This window comes from Pantherophis guttatus, chromosome 16, assembly GCF_059756535.1.
Source record: "Pantherophis guttatus breed Tessera chromosome 16, ASM5975653v1, whole genome shotgun sequence".
Taxonomy (NCBI): Eukaryota; Metazoa; Chordata; class Lepidosauria; order Squamata; family Colubridae; genus Pantherophis; species Pantherophis guttatus.
Window position 1 is genome coordinate 3,958,373 of NC_142078.1, and position 19,323 is coordinate 3,977,695.

The 19,323-nt window shown below is 44.2% G+C and overlaps 2 protein-coding genes across 2 annotated transcripts in view; both read right to left on the reverse strand.

Annotated features, from left to right (window-relative positions):
* Positions 1 to 14,119, reverse strand: part of LOC148111777 (uncharacterized) — a 38,604-nt gene extending 24,485 nt beyond the window's left edge. The window contains exons 1-2 of the mRNA XM_087879865.1: positions 5,604 to 14,119; positions 3,771 to 5,385 (exon numbers count right to left, since the gene is read on the reverse strand). Of these exons, the coding sequence (XP_087735991.1) occupies positions 3,771 to 5,385; positions 5,604 to 5,609 (1,621 nt within the window). The 5' untranslated portion in view covers positions 5,610 to 14,119. The remainder of the gene's footprint in view (positions 1 to 3,770; positions 5,386 to 5,603) is intronic.
* A 114-nt stretch (positions 14,120 to 14,233) lies between these two features.
* On the reverse strand, positions 14,234 to 18,000 carry LOC148111778 (uncharacterized). The gene is made up of 2 exons (XM_087879921.1): positions 17,806 to 18,000; positions 14,234 to 17,490 (listed from the first exon to the last, which is right to left on the reverse strand). The coding sequence occupies exons 1-2, from the start codon at positions 17,998 to 18,000 to the stop codon at positions 15,850 to 15,852; spliced, it is 1,836 nt and encodes a 611-aa protein (XP_087736047.1). The 3' UTR covers positions 14,234 to 15,849.
* Positions 18,001 to 19,323: the final 1,323 nt, after the last annotated feature.

Consider the following 19,323-nt stretch of genomic DNA (forward strand, 5'->3'; position numbering starts at 1 on the left):
CGGATGAGAAATAATGCCTGAAATTCAAAACTCAGGGGGAGAATTTCTATGTCCTCGAACGTGGCAGCATTTCACAATATTTCCTTTGGGTGAAAAGGGCATCAGCCCCTAGGCAGAAATAATAGAGGGGGTTGAACGATGGATGTTGGAACAGGAGTATGGAAAATTGGGGGGAGGGGGGGCTTCCCTAGAGAGAAGCAGTCTACCTCCAAAATTCTGCCTTTTGTGCAAAAAGATGAGAAATGGGCAGCTTTAGTGAGTGGTTTGCCTGAGATTCGTGTGTGCAGAAAAGGTGGAGCAGGTGAGGTTTGATAGGCACCTGTCACCTCCTTGGGAATTCTGATGGCTTCATGACCTCATCCATGCAAGCTAAACTGCCAGTTACAAAGTGGAGCTGAAAACAGCTGAATTGCCTCCACTGTGGGAGACTTTTACCTTTGTAAACTGGCTTCTTTGCTCACCTGAAAATACAAATACAAATCGCCAAGTAATTCAAGGAAAGCAAAAATTGTTGATTAAGAGGTCTAATGTTGGTGTTTTTTTTTAAACAGGGTAGAGAAATATAATGCATATAATATTCAGTAAATGTGACACATCAGTAAGCAAATGATGAAACCAATGGACAAATGGCAGCAAAAGTTGATGGGAGTTAGCAGAGGTAGCTAAACGGACCGATTACAGAAAAGGACATAATTTTGTTTCTACTTGGAAACCACTTTTGGACTTTGTGCTTATGGTGGGGAAAAAATAAATCGTTGATATTGAGTTTTGCCGATTAGATTTGATGCTACAGAAGGTATGTATTATATAAAAGTAAAAAGTTGAAGTCTTGTGTTGTTTATTCTACTCCATCAAAAGGAGCCGGGGAAATTAATGCTGCTCCCTTTACCCTACACTTTTCTCTCTTCCTCCACTATTTTACCTTTACTTGTATTTTTCTTTATATTTGGTATTTCATGCTATGATAAACTAATAAAAAATTGAAAGCACAAACAATAAAATGCACCGATTGCTTGTGAAGTTTGAAGAGCAGGAAACACTGATTCCAGATAAAATTCTCCACGTGACAAATGGACGTGTTAAGTCTTTCCCAGCTGGGTTTGTGTCTTTCTTGAAAGTTGCAGATGTATTCAAAGACACTCAGGAGACCCCGTTGTGTCGTTGTTGAAACAGCAACTTCTCACACACCAAATAAAGAGCCTTAGCTAAGAAGGGGAAAACATGCATTCTTAAACTTAAAAAAGAGGTGTAGATGGCCATGTTAAAAAGGATTATCTGTCATTTTAAATTAGCGATGAAGCTTCCAATTTGAGGCAACAGGATCACACACTCCGTTTAACTTGCTGTGAATTAACTTCCTTCCTTAGACTTTGCCTCAGTCGTCTCCTTCTCTGCTCTCGGCCTTTTCTCAAGGGTGGTTCTTGCTGGGGGAATCCTTGATTGTACAAACAGAGGCACAGAATCAACGTCCCCTGAAGCTTTAGCACCACTTTATAAGACCTTAGTAAGGCCACACCTCAATACTACATTCAAGGTTGGTCAACACATTGCGAAAAGTTGTTGAGACTTTGGAAAAAGTGCAAAGAGGAGCAATTAGGCTGATTAAGGGCCTGGAGACAAAAGCACATGAAGAAGGGTTGGGGGAACCGGATATGGCTAGTCTGGAGATAAGGAGGACGAGGGGTGACATGATAGCACTGTTCCAATAGATGAGCATTAACCAGGGGAACAGCTTGCCTTCAGAAGTGGTGGGTGCTTCATCACTAGATGTTTTTGACAATAGACTGAAACAGCCACTTGGTTCAAACTAAAAGGATATATAATAATTAAGTATTAAATTGGAAGAAGAACAAGTAAAAGACACAATGATACCTTGGGCTAAGAATTTTGGCCATACAATAGAATTAGATAAATGGCAGAAATTATGGGATAGAAACAAGCTTACAATATCAACAGCGTATAAAGAAAAATTTTATAAAATATTGTATAGATGCCAGTTTTCACCTGCAAGAATAGTGAATATTTACAAAGATAAATCTGTTAAATATTGAAATACCCGTTTCATATTATCATATCTGGTGGACATGTCCCTGAGCAAAAAACGTTTGCAATAAAATCCATACATGGCTGGAAGCTATTGTAGGAAGTTAGCACCCACCCCTTTCCTGGAAGAGTGAAATATTTTAGGAAATATGAAAAAGGCAGAAATATGAGAAGCATATTTTACAGACAAAGCAGCTGCCACCTTCCTGCCCCCCACCCTTTGTCAATGGGCCATTAAGGCTTGGGCCAGTCTATTCTACATAACAAAGATCTACCTCCTTCAGGCAGAGCCATAGTAGGAATTGCGAAAGATAGGATTAGCCCTCTACACAATAGCAGTAGAAACTCACCACATGTGACCTGGGAAGCACATCTGACCATCAGCCAGCAAGGCCCCCACCCCCTGGGAGTCTGACAACCAATCAGGATACTCTTTCGTGGCCCCAAGAAATGCAGAGCCAGAGAGAGCATAAAAACCCGAAGATTTACTGTATCACCCCTTTTCTGTTCAGGAACTCAAGCCATGTGATCCTGTCCACCATTAAACCATCTTTCCAAGCAGTCTCCATGTTTCCAGTGTCTGTTTTCCCCACTTGGAGCAGAACCCAGAAGGATGTTTCTTCCAACACTATGATAAAACAACACATCGACCTAAAACCTGAGACGTTGGGCATACTACCAGGAAATTACAATAAAGGTAATACAGATCTAATTCTACATGTTTGGACAGCAGCTAGGATTGTACATACTGGAAAATACTGGAAAAATGAAGAAACCCCCATGGATGAAAATCTAATTTAAAAAATACTGGAATGTTCAGAAATGGATAGGTTAATGTTTAAAATTAAAAAGACTCTGAATATTATATGGGATGGGAGTTATTTGGTCAGTCGAGGAAAACAGGTTAGATGGTGGAAATATGAGAAAATGTGGATTACATGAGAAAGATTTAAAGTGGATTAGTAAATACTTCGATGGTTATCCAATTGATGTCAATATGGAAGATATTTCTTCTTACAATAATGGAAGGTCGGCAGTTCAGCAGTTCGAATCCCTAGTGTTGCGAAACAGGGTGAGCTCCCGTGACTTGTCCCAGCTTCTGCCAACCTAGCAGTTCAAAAGCACGTAAAAATGCAAGTAGAAAAATAGGGACCACCTTTGGTGGGAAGGGAACAGCGTTCCATGCGCCTTTGGCGTTGAGTCATGCCGGCCACGTGACCAGGAAGAGTCTGGAACGACTAGCACATATATGCAAGGGAAACCTTTACCTAGAGAAACCAATGTTCAGTATAGAAAGGGAACTTTTGATATAAAAACAATAAACGGGGGTGGGTGGGAAGGAAAGAGTGGACAGCCACTTGTCTGGAAGGGTAGAGGGTCTCCTCCTTTAACAGGAGGTTGGACTAGAAGAGCTGCAAGATCCCTTCCACTGCTGTTATTCTGATATCGTTATTCAAAGCATTGATGTGGGTTTCCAACTGAGTGGTTTTTTAGATGGTTTTCAAGTTGTTCATTTGTTTTGAAGCATTTTTCACATTCTGAGCATTCGTATGATTTTTCTCCTAAGTGGATTCTTAGATGCCTTTGAAGACGGTCGTTTCTTTTGAAGCATTTTTCACATTCCGGGCACTGATATTCCTTTCCTCCCTCCTGGATCCTTTGGGGACTCCCAGGTCCTCTAAAGGATCCTCCGCCCTCCAGGCATTTCTTCAAAAGGGCCCTTTGATGTCTATAAAGGTGTCCCCTCTGACTGAAGCTCTTTCCACACTCCAGGCACTTATGAGGTTTTTCTCCTGTGTGGATCCTTTGATGTGTATAAAGGTCGCTCCTCCGACTGAAACTCTTTCCACACTCCAGGCACTTATGAGGTTTTTCTCCTGTGTGGATCCTTTGATGTGTATAAAGGATGCTCCTCTGACTGAAACTCTTTCCACACTCCAGGCACTTATGAGGTTTTTCTCCTGTGTGGATCCTTTGATGTGTATAAAGGATGCTCCTCCGACTGAAACTCTTTCCACACTCCAGGCACTTATGAGGTTTTTCTCCTGTGTGGATCCTTTGATGTGTATAAAGGATGCTCCTCCGACTGAAACTCTTTCCACACTCCAGGCACTTATGAGGTTTTTCTCCTGTGTGGATCCTTTGATGTGTATAAAGGATGCTCCTCCGACTGAAACTCTTTCCACACTCCAGGCACTTATGAGGTTTTTCTCCTGTGTGGATCCTTTGATGTGTATAAAGGATGCTCCTCCGACTGAAACTCTTTCCACACTCCAGGCACTTGTGAGGTTTTTCTCCTGAGTGGCTCCTTTGATGTCTATAAAGGTGGCTCCTCCGACTGAAACTCTTTCCACACTCCAGGCACTTGTGAGGTTTTTCTCCTGAGTGGCTCCTTTGATGTCTATAAAGGTGGCTCCTCCGACTGAAACTCTTTCCACACTCCAGGCACTTATGAGGTTTTTCTCCTGTGTGGATCCTTTGATGTGTATAAAGGATGCTCCTCTGACTGAAACTCTTTCCACACTCCAGGCACTTGTGAGGTTTTTCTCCTGAGTGGCTCCTTTGATGTCTGTAAAGTGTGCTCCTCCGACTGAAACTCTTTCCACACTCCAGGCACTTGTGAGGTTTTTCTCCTGAGTGGCTCCTTTGATGTCTGTAAAGTGTGCTCCTCTGACTGAAGCTCTTTCCACACTCCAGGCATTTATGAGGTTTTTCTCCTGAGTGGCTCCTTTGATGTGTATAAAGGATGCTCCTCTGACTGAAACTCTTTCCACACTCCAGGCATTTATGTGGTTTTTCTCCTGTGTGGATCCTTTGATGTGTATAAAGGTCGCTCCTCCGACTGAAGCTCTTTCCACACTCCAGGCACTTATGAGGTTTTTCTCCTGAGTGGCTCCTTTGATGTGTATAAACGTCGCTCCTCCGACTGAAGCTCTTTCCACACTCAAAGCATTTATAAGGTTTTTCTCCTAAGTGGATCCTTAAATGACTTTCAAGATGGTCGTTTCTTTTGAAGGATTTTCCACATTCCGGGCACTGATGTTCCTTTGCTTCCTCCTGGATCCTTCGCGGCTTTGGGGGTCTTCGGAAGGAGACTCCGCCCTCCAGGCCCAGCTCGGGGTCTCCGCCCGTTTCGTCCTCCACGCATCGCGCTCCAGGCAGCAGCCTTTCCCAGGCTCCCCCTGGACTCATCCCTCCTGCAGCGCCGGTGCCCTCTGGCCGTTCCCCGCCGTCTCCCAGGGAAGCCACGCCGGGACCGAGCAGGTCTGCTCCGCGGGGCCCGCTCTCCTCCTCCTCTTGGGTGGCGCCTCTTTCCTGCATCCGGTGCCATCCTCCGTCCTCCTGCAGGGGAGAAAGAGAAGAGGGTCACGGCTGCCTCCCCTTCCACGCAGGGGAGGCTCAGGCCCAAGACCCCCAGCCCCTCACGGGCCGTGGACACGGACTCCCTCCCAGCCTCCCGTCTCCCTCCCCGCCCTCAAGACTAGGCCTCAGGCTCCCAGGCCTCCCTTCTCTGGAGAGACCCTCCCAGACTTCAACTCCCAGCATTCCCTGCGCCCAACCTGCATTATCCTGGCTCTGTCGCCGATTCAGGAGGCTCCCTCATTGCCCGTTTTAGTTCCGGAAGTGGAGGCTTCATGTCTTTTTTTTCTCCAAAAGCTCCGCCTCTTCCTTCGGAGGGACCGCCCCACGGAGTCATCCTGCCAATCGTCGCCGTCAACAGAGCGACCAATCAGCGTCCTTCTCCCTTCAATCACCTGGACTGCGCCTGCGCGGTGCCGACGGTTGTTATGGTTCCCTGGGAAGGTGGGGCGGGGAGCTCCCCTTGAACTTTGGGGTCTGATCTCCCCCCCTCTGCAGCCCCTGTATTGAGGGAGGGGGAGGTCAGGGGCTCTTCTGGGGCTGCGACCTCATAGCAACCTCTGAAGGGGAGCCAGGGATGAAGGCTGGGAGGGGAGAAAGAAGAGACCCTGAGTTCAAGGGTTGCACAGCTCCCTTTTCAGTCCAGCCCACCTCACAGGGTTGTTGTTGGGGGAAGAGAGGAGGAAGCTGTGCTGGATGGGAGGAGGGGGAGGGGCTCCTCTGGGCTTCTCTTCTTGCAGACGTTTCATTGCCCAAAGTAGCTTCCTTCCTCATGGCTAGAAGTGAGGGGGGCTCAGAGAGCTCCAGAGACCCCTCAGTTCAACCCTCAGCTCCAAATATTCCCCTTCATTTTGCTGCATGTCTTCTCCACCTTCTTTGTAAAAATAATAAAGCCAGGATTCCAATAAATAAATAAACTCACTATGTGTGATTCCCAAGTGTTTTTTTAAATAGCAAATACATGGAATCTATTTGATCCAGGACAATTCTTGATCCTGGATGTAACAATTCAGAATTCATGCACAAAAGGAGACCATCTCCAGTTAAAGAGGACGTAAGGATGAGAACCTCCTGCCAATGGTTCCTGCTAATGAATTTCCTCTCATTCCAACACATTATGGTTGGAAAAAATAAGCAGAAAAGCAAGCAATTTTGATAGGATCCAATTTGGTTTCTTTCTGGGTCCCTGTAACTGCTGGATCCCTCAACACTTGGAACTTGGCCAAAAGAGTCTCATGTGCCTTGGGGGTTCAGCATCATTAAGCTATGCAGTATTTTGTTTTTGCAGAAGTGGTTCAAGGGAGAAGGAACTTTGCTTTCTGTCCTGGATTGCTGTATTACTTTGGGATTCAGAAAAAGGTGCCTTACCAAAGCAGAAATAATGGAGCGAGCTCACCTGGGATGATGGCACAAAGCACAAAACAACATGGCAACAGAAAGGGAATGCAATGCAATGTTGACCCGAGGCTGTATAATTGAGTCTTAGTGAAGCTTCCCTAGAAAAGGGCAGTCTACATTCAACAGTCTGCCTTTTGTGAGAAATGGGCAGCTTCAGTTATTGGTTTGCCTGGCAATGCTGTATGTAGAAAAGGTAGAACCGGTAAGGTTTGATAGGCACCTGTCATCTCCATGGGAATTATGATGACTTCATGACCTCATTCCAAGAGGCTAAACTGCCAGTAACTGTCAGCTATCAGAGTAAAGATGCCTTCCAATAGGTAAGTAGGTCTTCAGAGGGCTCTTGAGCTCTGGGAAATCTTCCCTCTATTTGCAGCAATTGTTTTTTTTTTTTAAATATACTTTGTTAAATTTTTCCATTACAAAAAAAAAATTATAAAATCTCTACGACCTTCAGAGGCACAGTGTTTATACATATTAAGAAGTCATACATCGAATATACTTCATCCTTAGCTATTCAAGATTATATTTACAAGTTATGCGTCCGGTATATTTCACCCTTTAGATACGTAAACTAATCATGTCCTAAAATCATGCTTTTATCCTATTCTTTAACCATTTATACCATTTTCCCCATACTTCATAATATTTAGATTTCTCATCATTATTTAATTCACTCGTCAGTTTTGCCATTTCTGCGCACTCGAAGATTTTATTTATTAACATTCCTTCTGGTGGTATGGTTTTATTTTTCCAAGATTTCACGAAGACTAGTCTATTGTTGTTATCTGGATTATAAATTGGGTTTTGTTGTTGTTGAAGCCATCTCCAATTATACCCAAGAGAAATATTTCTGGAGATAAGACTACATCCTGTCCCATTATTTCACATAGCCAGTATCGAATTTTAGACCAAAATCTTTTTGTCTCTGGGAAGGTCCACCACATATGATAGAAGGTGCCGACCTCTTTACCACATTTCCAACACATAGCTGAGAGATTAGGAAACATTTTCGCTAATCTAGCTGGCGCTAGGTACCACCTGTGTAGCATTTTATAGTGGTTTTCCCTGAATGTTGCTGATTTCGTCATTTTATAGTTCCTATTCCAGGCCTCCTCTCAATCATTAAAATTTAGTCTGTATCCAAAAAATTTTCCCAGATACTTAACTGGTTTTTTGCTATGACCTCTGCCCTATCCTCATCTAATAGAAGTATATTTTTGCTAGCATTTTCTTATCCACTCCCCATATGATTTTATCAAAATTTCCATACTTTACTTCTATGCCATATTGGTCTCTTATCTTTCTGATATCTTGAATTTATCTGCAAGTAATTCCACAAATCTAGGTTGAAACCGTGGTCTCTCAATATGTCCAGAGATTTGAGCTTCCCCTTTTCGTCTAAAATATCTTTATATGTGCCAAATTTATAGTTATCTCTTCTATTTGGGGTGGCCAAGCCTCCATAATGGAAAGCCAATTTGGTACTTTAATGTAAATCCTCTGCCTAATTTCCTCCCACATTTGTATAAGTGTCTCCCTAATTTTATGTTTGTGGAAATAGGATTTTTTCTTGTTCCTTGGGTCCCACAGGTGGGCATGCCACCCTTCTTGTAGATCGTGTCCTTCTAAAGTCAGGATTCTCCTATTTCATAGTGTAACCCACTCCTTAATCCAAATTAATTTCGCCGCCTTTTGGTATGCTTCCCAATCAGGGAGTCCAAATCCACCCATATTTCTTTTTCCTTGTAGTATCTTAAATGAGATCCTCGATTTCTTTCCCTCCCATAAAAAGTTTCTAATATATTTGTTCAAATCCAGAAAGAATTTTTTATCTAAAGTCATTGGAATATTTTGAAACAGGAATAAAATTTTAGGTAGGATGTTCATTTTGATTGCTGCTATTTTACCAATCAGAGACAATTTTAGCTTTTCCCATCTTTCTAAATCCTGATGTAATTTTTGCAGTAATGGGATATAATTGTCTTCTTTTAATGATGAGAATAATTATCTCCATAATTCTGTATTTCCTGTAATAATTTTGGGCCAGTTTCTAATGGACCTTCTATTATGAGGGCTACGTCATCTGCGAAGGCTTGCGTTTTAAATATTTCCTTCCTGATCTTTAATCCTTTGATTTCTTTATTGACTCTGATCTTTCTAAGTAGCACCTCTAGCACCAAGATAAAGAGTAAGGGGGATAGGGGACATCCCTGCCTCACTCCTTTTTGAATCTGGAATATTTGAGTCTTATCCCCATTCATTAATATGTTCGCCCTCTGTTTGTAATAGATGTTCTCGATCATTTTCCTAAAATTTGTCCCAAATCCCATTAGATTAATTTGATTGATCATAAAGTTCCAATTCAGGTTATCAAACGCCTTTTGGGCATCAACAAACATTAGCGCCAGCTGCTTTTCGGGATGTTGTTCATAGTACTCTATAATGTTTAGCACTGTTCTCAAATTATCCCTAATTTGTCTCCCTGGGAGGAATCCATTCTGATCTTTGTGAATCCAAGAATTTAAAATTTTTTTTGAGCCTCTCCGCTATTATACTCATGAACAATTTATAATCTGAATTTAGTAAGGAGATGGGTCTGTAATTTGATATCTGTTTCGGGTCAGCACCTTCTTTCAATATGAGCATCACGTACGCTTCCCTCCAAGTATCCGGAATTGTTGTACCAACCAGAGCCTCATTAAAGATTTCTAATAATTCTAATTTCAATGTTTCATCAAGTTTTATATATATTTCCCCGGGGAGACCATCTGGGCCTGGAGTTTTATTTTTTTTTTAATTTTAGAAAGGGCAATTTTTAGTTCCTCTATTGTGATTTTTTTATTCAACATTTCCCTTTCTTCTTCTGTAATTTGGGGTAGACCAGCTTCCATCAAATATTGTTCCACCTTGTTTGGCTCAATTCCTTCGTCTTTGTATAGGGTTTCATAAAATTCTCTTATGCTTTCTAGTTTATCCTCTTCCTTCGTCAAAAGATTACCCTTGGAGTCTTCTAGTACCAATATTTGATTTTTTTTTCCTTCTCTTTTTTTAACTTATAGGCAAGCCATCTTCCCGACTTATTAGCGTTCTCAAAGCAAATAATGTTTATATCTTTTTATTTTTTGCGCCATCTCCTCCTGGTCCAACATATTCAGTCTGTGTCTCGCCATCGACCACTTTTGTTTTACCGCGTCTCCCGGATGTTGCTGTAGTTCGTTTTCAGCTTCTACTAATTTTTTAATATAATCTTCCCTAGCCTTCCTTTTTTCTTTGTTTTTAAACGCCATGTATGAAATGGCTACCCCTCTCACATAAGCCTTCATGGTGTCCCAAACGATTTTTCTGGTCGTATCTTGTTTCCCGTTTTCTATGAAGAATTGTTTTACTTCTTCATTCAGTTTCAGTAGAAACTCTTTTATCATTTAGCAGGTTCATCCTTAGACTCCATCTCTGTTGTTTTCTCTTAGTCACATAGTGCCAGTTTACTTCGAGGAGCTTATGGTCTACCCAGGCATTTGTACACATATCAACCTTTTTGATTTCCAATCCTAGTTTCCTAGTGGCCCATACCATGTCTATTCTGGACCAGGAGTTCTATTTGCAGCAATTGTATTGCACCGGTGAAAATGCCCATTTGGCCTCTTTTAGGAAAGGGAAGCAGAGAGAAAATGAGAACACCCAGCTCCCTTCCTGGTTCCTTTTAATTAGTGCTTGATAGTTGTTAATCAAGTGGGATTGTTGCTTCTAAAGAGCCTGGTGGCACAGCAGACTAAAGCACTTTTATTAACAGTGCTGTTATTAAGATCAGCTGCCTGCAATTACTGCAAGTTCAAATCTCACCAGGCTCAAGGTTGACTCAGCCTTCCATCCTTTCTAAGGTAGGTAAAATGAGGACCCAGATTGTGGGGGCAATAAGCTGACTTTGTATAAAATATACAAAAGAATGAAGGCTATTGCTTAACGCATTGTAAGCCGCCCTGAGTCTCCGGAGAAGGGCGGCATATAAATCAAATAAAAAAAAATAAAATGAATAAATGAATAAATAAAAACCTCAGGCACTCCCACTTTGGTGTGGAGCTGAAGAGAGCTGAATTACCTCCACTCTGGGAACCTTTTACCTTTGTAAAAGGTAAAATGCAAAAAGAAATCGCCAAGTAATTTCAGCAAAGCAAAAACGGTTGATTAAGGGGGTGGGTCATAGTTTTATTTTACAGGGTAAAGAAATATAATATTCAGTACAATAAGCAAATGATCAAACTGCAATTCCCTCAATGGACAATCATGGCTGCAAAAGTTGATGGAGGGAGCAGAGGTAGCTAAACAGGCTGATTAAAGAACAATTTTGTTTCTACTTGGAAACCACTTTTGGACTTTTTACTTAAGGTGGGGGGGGGAAATCTCTGATTTTGGGTTTTGCCAATTAGAATTGATGCTAGAAGGGTTGTATTATATAAAAGTAAAAAATGTTATTTATTCTACTGCATCAAAAGGAGTCGGGAAATTAATGCTTCTCCCTTTACACTTTTCTCTCCTCTCTTCCGTCACTATTTTATAGTTATATATTTGGTATTTTATGCTATGATATGTTTCTTTCTTGCAAGTTGCAGATGTATTCAAAGACATTCAGAATACCCTGTTGTGTAGTTGCTGAAACAGCAACTTCTCACACATCAAATTAAGAGCCTTAGCTAAGAAGGGGAAAACATGCATTCTTAAACTTAAAAAGGAGGTGTAGACCAGGGGTCCCCGATCTTTTGGACCACAGGGACCACCAAGTTCATGATTTTAAATTTCACGGACCACTAATACGAATCCAGCGCGACCGCTTGCTGAAGCACCTGGACTCCCAGTGACTGGATGGGGACCTTCAGGCACTCTCCCTCCTCTCTCCTTCTCTTTCCCACTCTTTCTCTTATTCTCTCTTTCTCTCACCCCACTCTCTCTTTCTCTCTCACCCCTCTCTCTCCCACTTTCTCTCATTCTTTCTCCCCTTTTTTTCTCTCCCCCCTCTCTCCCACTCTCTCATTCTTTCTCTCCTCCCTTTCTCTCTCTTCCCCTCTCTCATTCTGATTCTCTTTCATTTTGTCTGTTTCTCATTCTCTCTCCCCGTCTCTCCCCCTCTCATTCTCTTTCTCTCATTCCCCCTCTTTTTCTCTCTCCACTTTCTCTCTCCTTCTCTCTTTCTCTCTCCCCCTGTCAGATCCCAAAAAGTGATACTGCCATTCAATCGGAGGAGGGGGGACACTTGGATTCGATTTACTAGCATTGCCTGTGTCAACAGAGATTTTGCAACCTATATCCTGGCGCCAAAGAGCCCTGAGATCCCCTTTACCTGCAGGGATTTTTAGGATAGCCATGTGGGTTGTCTCACTTTAAAGGGTAGTGGTGGGAATGCATGTTTGTTTGGGTTCTCAGGGAAACTGGGAAAGAAAACATCTTCACACTTGTATATTGGCTAAAATCTGCATTCTGACTTAAAGGGAGGGGTCTCTACCACTTTAATCCTACTGCCTTGCCTAAGGGAATTCAGATCTTGCTTTACCTGGATGGCTCTCACCTCTGCTTAATAAAAGAATCCTTTTGAACAACCACCTTTCAAGAGATCTCACTTTCTTAAGTTAGAAGGAAAGGCGATCCTTACACCCCCCCTGTCGCCCCCCCACTCATTCTCTCTCATTCTTTCTCTCTCCCCTCTTTCTCATTCTTTCTCTCCCCCATTCTTTCTCTGCCCTTCTCTCTTCCTCTCCTTCTCTCTCCTTCTCTCTCCCTCCTCATTCCGATTGTCTCATTCTCTCCGATTGTTTCATTTTGTCTCATTCTCTCCCCCTCATTCTTTTTCTCTCCCACTTTCTCATTCCCTTTTGCTCACCCACTTTGTCTCTCATTCTGTTTCTCACCCTTCTCATTCTTTCTATCCCTTTCTTTCTCTCTCCTTTTCTCATTCTTTCTCCCACTCTTTCTCTCCCCCATCCCTCTTTCTGATTCTTTCATTTTGTCTTTCTTTCTCTCCCCTTTCTTTTTCTATCCCTTTTCTCTCCCACTTTCTCACTTTCTCTCATTCCCTTTTGCTCTCACACTTAGTGTCTCATTCTTTCTCACCCTTTCTCATTCTCTCTCCCCTTCTTTCTCCCACTTTCTTTCTTTCGTTCTCCCCATTTCTCTCCCCCACTTTCTCTCCCCCTCTCCCACACTTTCTCTCCCCCCTCTCTCTTTGATTCTCATTCTGATTCTCTGATTGTTTCATTTTGTCACTTTTTCTCCCCCTCATTCTTTTTCTCTCTCCCATTCTCATTCTTTCTCTCCCTTTCTCTCATTTTCTCTCCCTTTCTCATTCTCTCTCCCTTGTCTCCGCCTTCTCTCCCTCTCCCCGTCTCATTCTCTCTCTCTCCCCTCCTCTCTCCTACTCTTTCTCATTCTCTTTCTCTCCCCTCCACTCTCTCTCTCTCTCATTCTGATTCTCTCTCTCTGATTCTCTTTCATTTTGTCTCTCTCTCTCAATCTCTTGCAGGGGGCCGATCTGGTGTCTGCAATGGAGAGCAAAATCCAGCTGCTTCTCTCTGCTGTAAGTTCGACATCAGGATTCTGCCTTGGTATATTTGTGACGGAAGGCAGCCCTCGTTTTCTGCCGCTTCGGACTCAGAGTGGAAAACAGCGTCTGGTTCGGCGGGGGGGGGGAGCCGGATTTTGCTCTCCATTGCGGATGCCAGATCGGCCCCCTGCAAGCTTTCATCTGTCGAGGAGCCTGACCAAAGTTTCCAGCGCCACTTCAGGGAGCAATGAAGCTTCCAATTTGAGGCAACAGAATCACACACTCCATTTAACTTGCTGTGAATTAACTTCCTTCCTTAGACTTTGCCTCAGTCGTCTCCTTCTCTGCTCTCGGCCTTTTCTCAAGGGTGGTTCTTGCTGGGGGAATCTTGATTGTACAAACAGAGGCACAGAATCAACGTCACCTGAAGCTTTAGCACCACTTTATAAGACCTTAGTAAGGCCACACCTCAATACTACATTCAAGGTTGGTCACCACATTGCAAAAAGTTGTTGAGACTTTGGAAAAAGTGCAAAGAGGAGCAACTAGGCTGATTAAGGGCCTGGAGACAAAAGCACATGAAGAAGGGTTGGGGGAACCGGATATGGCTAGTCTGGAGATAAAGAGGTCGAGGGGTGACATGATAGCACTGTTCCAATAGATGAGAATTAACCAGTGGAAAATCTTGCCTTCAGAAGTGGTGGGTGCTTCCTCACTAGATGTTTTTGACAATAGACTGAACAGCCACTTGGCTCAAACTAAAAGGATATATAATAATTAAGTATTAAATTGGAAAAAGAACAAGTAAAAGAAACAATGATAACTTGGGCTAAGAATTTTGGCTACACAATAGAATTAGATAAATGGCAGAAATTATGGGATAGAAACAAGCTTACAACATTAACAGCATATAAAGAAAATCTTTATAAAATGTTATATAGATGCCAGTTTTCACCTGCAAGAATAGCGAATATTTACAAAGATAAATCTGTTAAATGTTGAAATACCCATTTCATATTATCATATCTGGTGGACATTTCCCTGAGCAAAAACTTTTGGAATAAAATCCATACATGGCTGGAAGCTATGATAACACATAGACTAAAACCTGAGATGTTGGGTATGCTACCAGGAAATTACAATAATTCTAATTCTACATATTCTAACAGCAGCTAGGATTGTATATACTGGAAAATACTGGAAAAATGAAGAAACCCCCACAGATGAGAATATAATTTTAAAAAATACTGGAATGTGCAGGAATGCATAGGTTAACGTTTAAAATTAAAGAGACTGAATATATGGGATGGGAGTTATTTGGTCAGTCGAGGAAAACAGATTAGATGGTGGAAATATGAGAAAATGTGGATTATATGAGAAAGATTTAAAGTGGATTAGTAAATACTTTGATGGTTATCCAATTGATGTCAATATGGAAGACATTTCTTTTTACCATAATGATTGATATTATCTACTATATGTTTGTATATCAACATGATTACGATTCTGATGATATTTATACTTTTGTTTAAAAGTACTCTATTAAACAACAAAGGGAAGCAGTGGCTCAGTGGCTAAGACGCTGAGATTGTCGATCGAAAGGTCGGCAGTTCAGCAGTTCGAATCCCTAGTGCCGCGAAACAGGGTGAGCTCCCGTGACTTGTCCCAGCTTCTGCCAACGTAGCGGTTCTAAAGCACATCAAAAATGCAAGTAGAAAAATAGGGACCACCTTTGGTGGGAAGGTAACAGCGTTCCATGCGGCTTTGGTGTTGAGTCATGCTGGCCACATGACCATGGAAATATCTTCGGACAGCGCTGGCTCTTCGGCTTTGAAACGGAGATGAGTGCGAGGGGAACCTTTACCTAGAGAACAGTGTTCAGTATAGAAAGGGAACTTTTGATATAATAGCAATAAACTGGGGGGAGGGGGGAGGGAAAGAGTGGACAGCCACTCATCTGGAATGGTAGAGGATCTCTTCCTTTAACAGGAGGTTGGACTAGAAGGCCTGCAAGATCCCTTCCACTGCTGTTATTCTGTTATCATTATTCTGTTCCTTTGCATGTACACTGAGAGGTTCTGTATGGGAAGTAAATTCCTTGTATGTCTAATCACACTTGATTAAACAAATTATTCAACTGAATTACTCAGACATATATTGACTGAAGGTCCTTCCACATTCAGGCATATTTAGCATTTCGCCCCATGTGAATTCATTGATGTCAATGAAGGAGTTCCCCATCAGTAAAGCTCTTTCCACACTCAAGGCATTTATATGATTTTCCTTGTGTTCGATTCATTGATGGGAAAAATGGTCTTGCTTTGAACTGAAACTTTTCCCTCAGTCCAGGCATTTGTATGATTTTTCTCCTGAAACTGTGAATGTGAATCATTTGATGTCTACAGGGTTCCTCTCATATTGGAACACATTCCACATTCCAGCTGATTATAGAGTTTTTCTCCAGTGTGGATTCATTGATGTACATAAAGTTTTCGTCTCTGATTTAAGCTCTTTCCTCACTGCAGACATTGATGTGGTTTTTCTGCTGAGTGGATCCTTTGATGAGAATGAAGGCTTCTCTTTGAAGAGAAACCCTTGCCACAATCCAGGCACTGATATCGTTTGTCTCTTGAGTGGATTCTATGATGTTTATAAAGGCTTCCCTTCCGATTGAAGCTCTTTCCACAGTCCGGACATTGATGTGGTTTTTCTCCTGTGTGAATCATTTCATGTCTATCCAGGTCTCTTCTCGTACTGAAGCCGTTTCCGCATTCAAGGCATTTATAGGGTTTCTCTCCAGTATGGATTTTTTTATGGTGATAGAGGCCTGAACCGTCAGTAAAGGTCTTGCCACACTCCAGGCATTCGTATGGTTTTTCTCCCAAGTGAATTTTTTGATGTCTATAAAGGCTTACCGTCATATTGAAACTCTTTCCACACTCCAGGCATTTAAATGGATTCTGTCCTGTGTGGATCCTTAGATGCCTTTCAAGGTGGTAATTTCTTTTGAAGGATTTTTCACATTCTGGGCATTGATATTTTGTTTCTCCTGAGTGGATTCTTAGATGGTTCTCCAGTTTATCGTTATTTGTGAAGGATTTTTCACATTCTGGACATCCGTATTTCTTTTCTCCCGAGTGGATCTTTAGATGCCTTTGAAAATGTCTATTTGTTTTGAAGGATTTTTCACATTCCAGGCACTGATATTTCTCTCCTTCCTGCTGGATCCTTTGTGGATTCCTAGGCATTCCAAAGGATCCTCTGCCCTCAAGGCATTCATTCAGTTTCTCTCCCCAATGGATCCTTTGATGTCTATAAAGGCCCTTGGTAAGGCGGAAGCTCTTTCCACACTCCAGGCACTTATGAGGTTTCTCTCCTGAGTGGATTCTTAGATGTTGCATAAGTTTTGTTCTATTATTGAAGTTCTTTCCACATTCAGAGCATTGATGTGGGTTTCCAACTGAGTGGTTTTTTAGATGATTTTCAAGATGGTCGTTTCTTTTGAAGGATTTTTCGCATTCCGGGCACTGATGTTTCTTTCCTCCCTCCTGGATGCTTTGGGGATCTCCAGGTCTTCCGAAGGATCCTCTACCCTCCATGAATTTCTTCCGTTTCTCTCCAGAATGGATCCTTTGATGTCTATAAAGGTTTCTCAACTCACTGAAGCGCTTTCCACATTCTAGGCATTTATGAGGTTTTTCTCCTGTGTGGATTCTTAGATGTCTATCAAAGATGCTCCTATATTTGAAGGTCTGTCCACATTCCAGGCATTCAAATAGATTCTTTCTTGAGTGGATCCTTAGATGCCTTTGAAGATGACCGTTATTTTTGAAGGATTTTTGACATTCCGGGCACTGATGTTCCTTTCCTCCCTCCTGGATCCTTCGGGGCTTTGGAGGTCTTCCGAAGGAGCCTCCGCCCTCCAGGCCCGTCTCGGGGTCTCCGCCAGTTTCCTCCTCCCCGCATCGCCCTCCAGGCAGCCGCCTTTCCCGGGCTCCTCCTGGGCTCCTCCCTCCTGCAGCCCCGGAGCCCCTGGGCCATTCCCCGCCGTCTCCCAGGGAAGCCGCGCCGGGACCGGGCAGGGCTGCTCCGCGGGGCCCGCTCTCCTCCTCTCGGCCGGGGCCTCTTTCCTGCATCCACTGCCATCCTCCATCCACCTGCAGGAGAGAGAAAGAAGAGGGTCATGGCTGCCTCCCCTTCCCCGCAGGGAAGGCCCAGGCCCAAGCCCCCGCCTCCCACGAGCCTCCCGGGCATGCTCCAGGCGGACACGGCCTCCTTCCCAGCCTCCCGTCTCCCTCCCCGCCCTCAAGACTAGGCCTCGGGATCCCAAGTCTCCTTTCTCTGGAGAGACCCTCCCAGACTTCAACTCCCAGCCTTCCCTGCGCCGAACCCGTGCCTCTTGGCCTCCCTCCCAGGACTTCCTTTTTTCGCCGAGCCTATCAACGCGACTCCCAGCAGTTCCCGCGCCCTACCTCCATCCGGGCAGTTCCGTCGGCTAACCACAAACCTACTTCCGTCGCTCTTCTGATTACGTAATTCTGGGCGGGGCCCCTCCCTCTGCTCCCCTGTAGCTCCTTGATATTTGTCTGATTGCGGAACGTGGGAAGAAAACTTTCTCCGGCTGCCCGGTGGATATTTGCATGCGGCAGCCTTCCGCGCCATCCCATTGGCGGGCCCTCTGTGACTCCGCCCCTCGGTGGAGTAGCGATGCCACCGTTCGGCGCCTGGGCTCCTCCCCCGCTTTGGCTCCGCCCCTCCGCTGCTGGCTCTTCCCATCCGCTCCCTTCGCCCTCCGCGGCTCTTCCAGAGCTGCCTGTCCGCCCTTCCTACCTTAGTTGCCCCCCCCCCCTCCCGAAGTCTGGTCCGTGTTGCAGGCGGGGCTGCTCTGAGAGGCTCTGCTCTGATTGCCCCCCTCCCAAAGGGCCTAAGGAGGGTCAGTGTGTGTGTGTGGGGGGGGGCAGAATGTGGATTGTCTGCCCCGCCCCCTGCCCATCTGGTGCCCCCCACCTCCTTTTCCCACCCTTTGCCCCTCCTCCTTTCCCCCCACCTGTCCCTGCTCTTCTCCCCCCTCCTCTTCTTCTTCCTCCCCCCTGCTCCTTTCCTGGAGCCCCCACCCCTCCATTAAGCTATGCTAAGAATACAGTTGGAAGGGACCTTGGAGGTCATCTAGTCCAGGGGTCCCCAACTTTTAGGACCTCAGGGATCACCAAATTCACAATTTGAAATTTCGCGGACCACTAATACGAATCCAGCGCGGCCGCTTGCTGAAGCACCTGGACTCCCAGTGACGGGATGGGGATCTTCAGGCACTCTCCCTCCTCTCTCTCATTCTCTCCCCCCTCACTCTCTCTCCCCCTTCTGTCTCTCATTCTCTTTCTCTCTCCCTCTCCCTCATTCTTTCTCTCCCCTTCTCTCTCCCCCTTCTTTCTCTCCCCCTTCTTTCTCTCCCTCACCCCCCTCATTCCTTTTCTCTCTCCCACTTTCTCCCCCTCCCTCTGCCTCATTCTTTCTCTCCCCTGCCCACTCTCTCTCCTCCTTCTCTCCTCCTTTCTCTCCCCCACTTCTCATTCTCTCCCCTCCTGTTCTCCCTCTCCCCCACTCTTTCTCCCTCTCCCCCCTCTCATTCTCTTTCCCCTTCTCTCTCTCCCCCACTCTCTCCCTTCTCTCATTCTTTCTCTCCCCCTTTCTTTCCCCCCTTTCTCTCTCCCCCCACTCATTCTCTCCCCTTTCTCTCACCCCTTCTCATTCTTTCTCTCCCCTACTTTCTCATTCTCTCTCCCCTTTCTCTCTCTCCCCTTCTCTCCCCCACTCTTTCTTTCTCTCCCCCACTTTCTCTCTCCCCCCCACTCTATCTCTCTCATTCTCTTGCAGGGGGTCGATCTGGTGTTTGCAATGAAGAGCAAAATCCAGCTTCTTCTCTCCGCTGTAAGTGCAGCATCAGGATTCCACCTTGGAATCCTAACTCTAACCCTAACCCTGAAGTGGTGTGG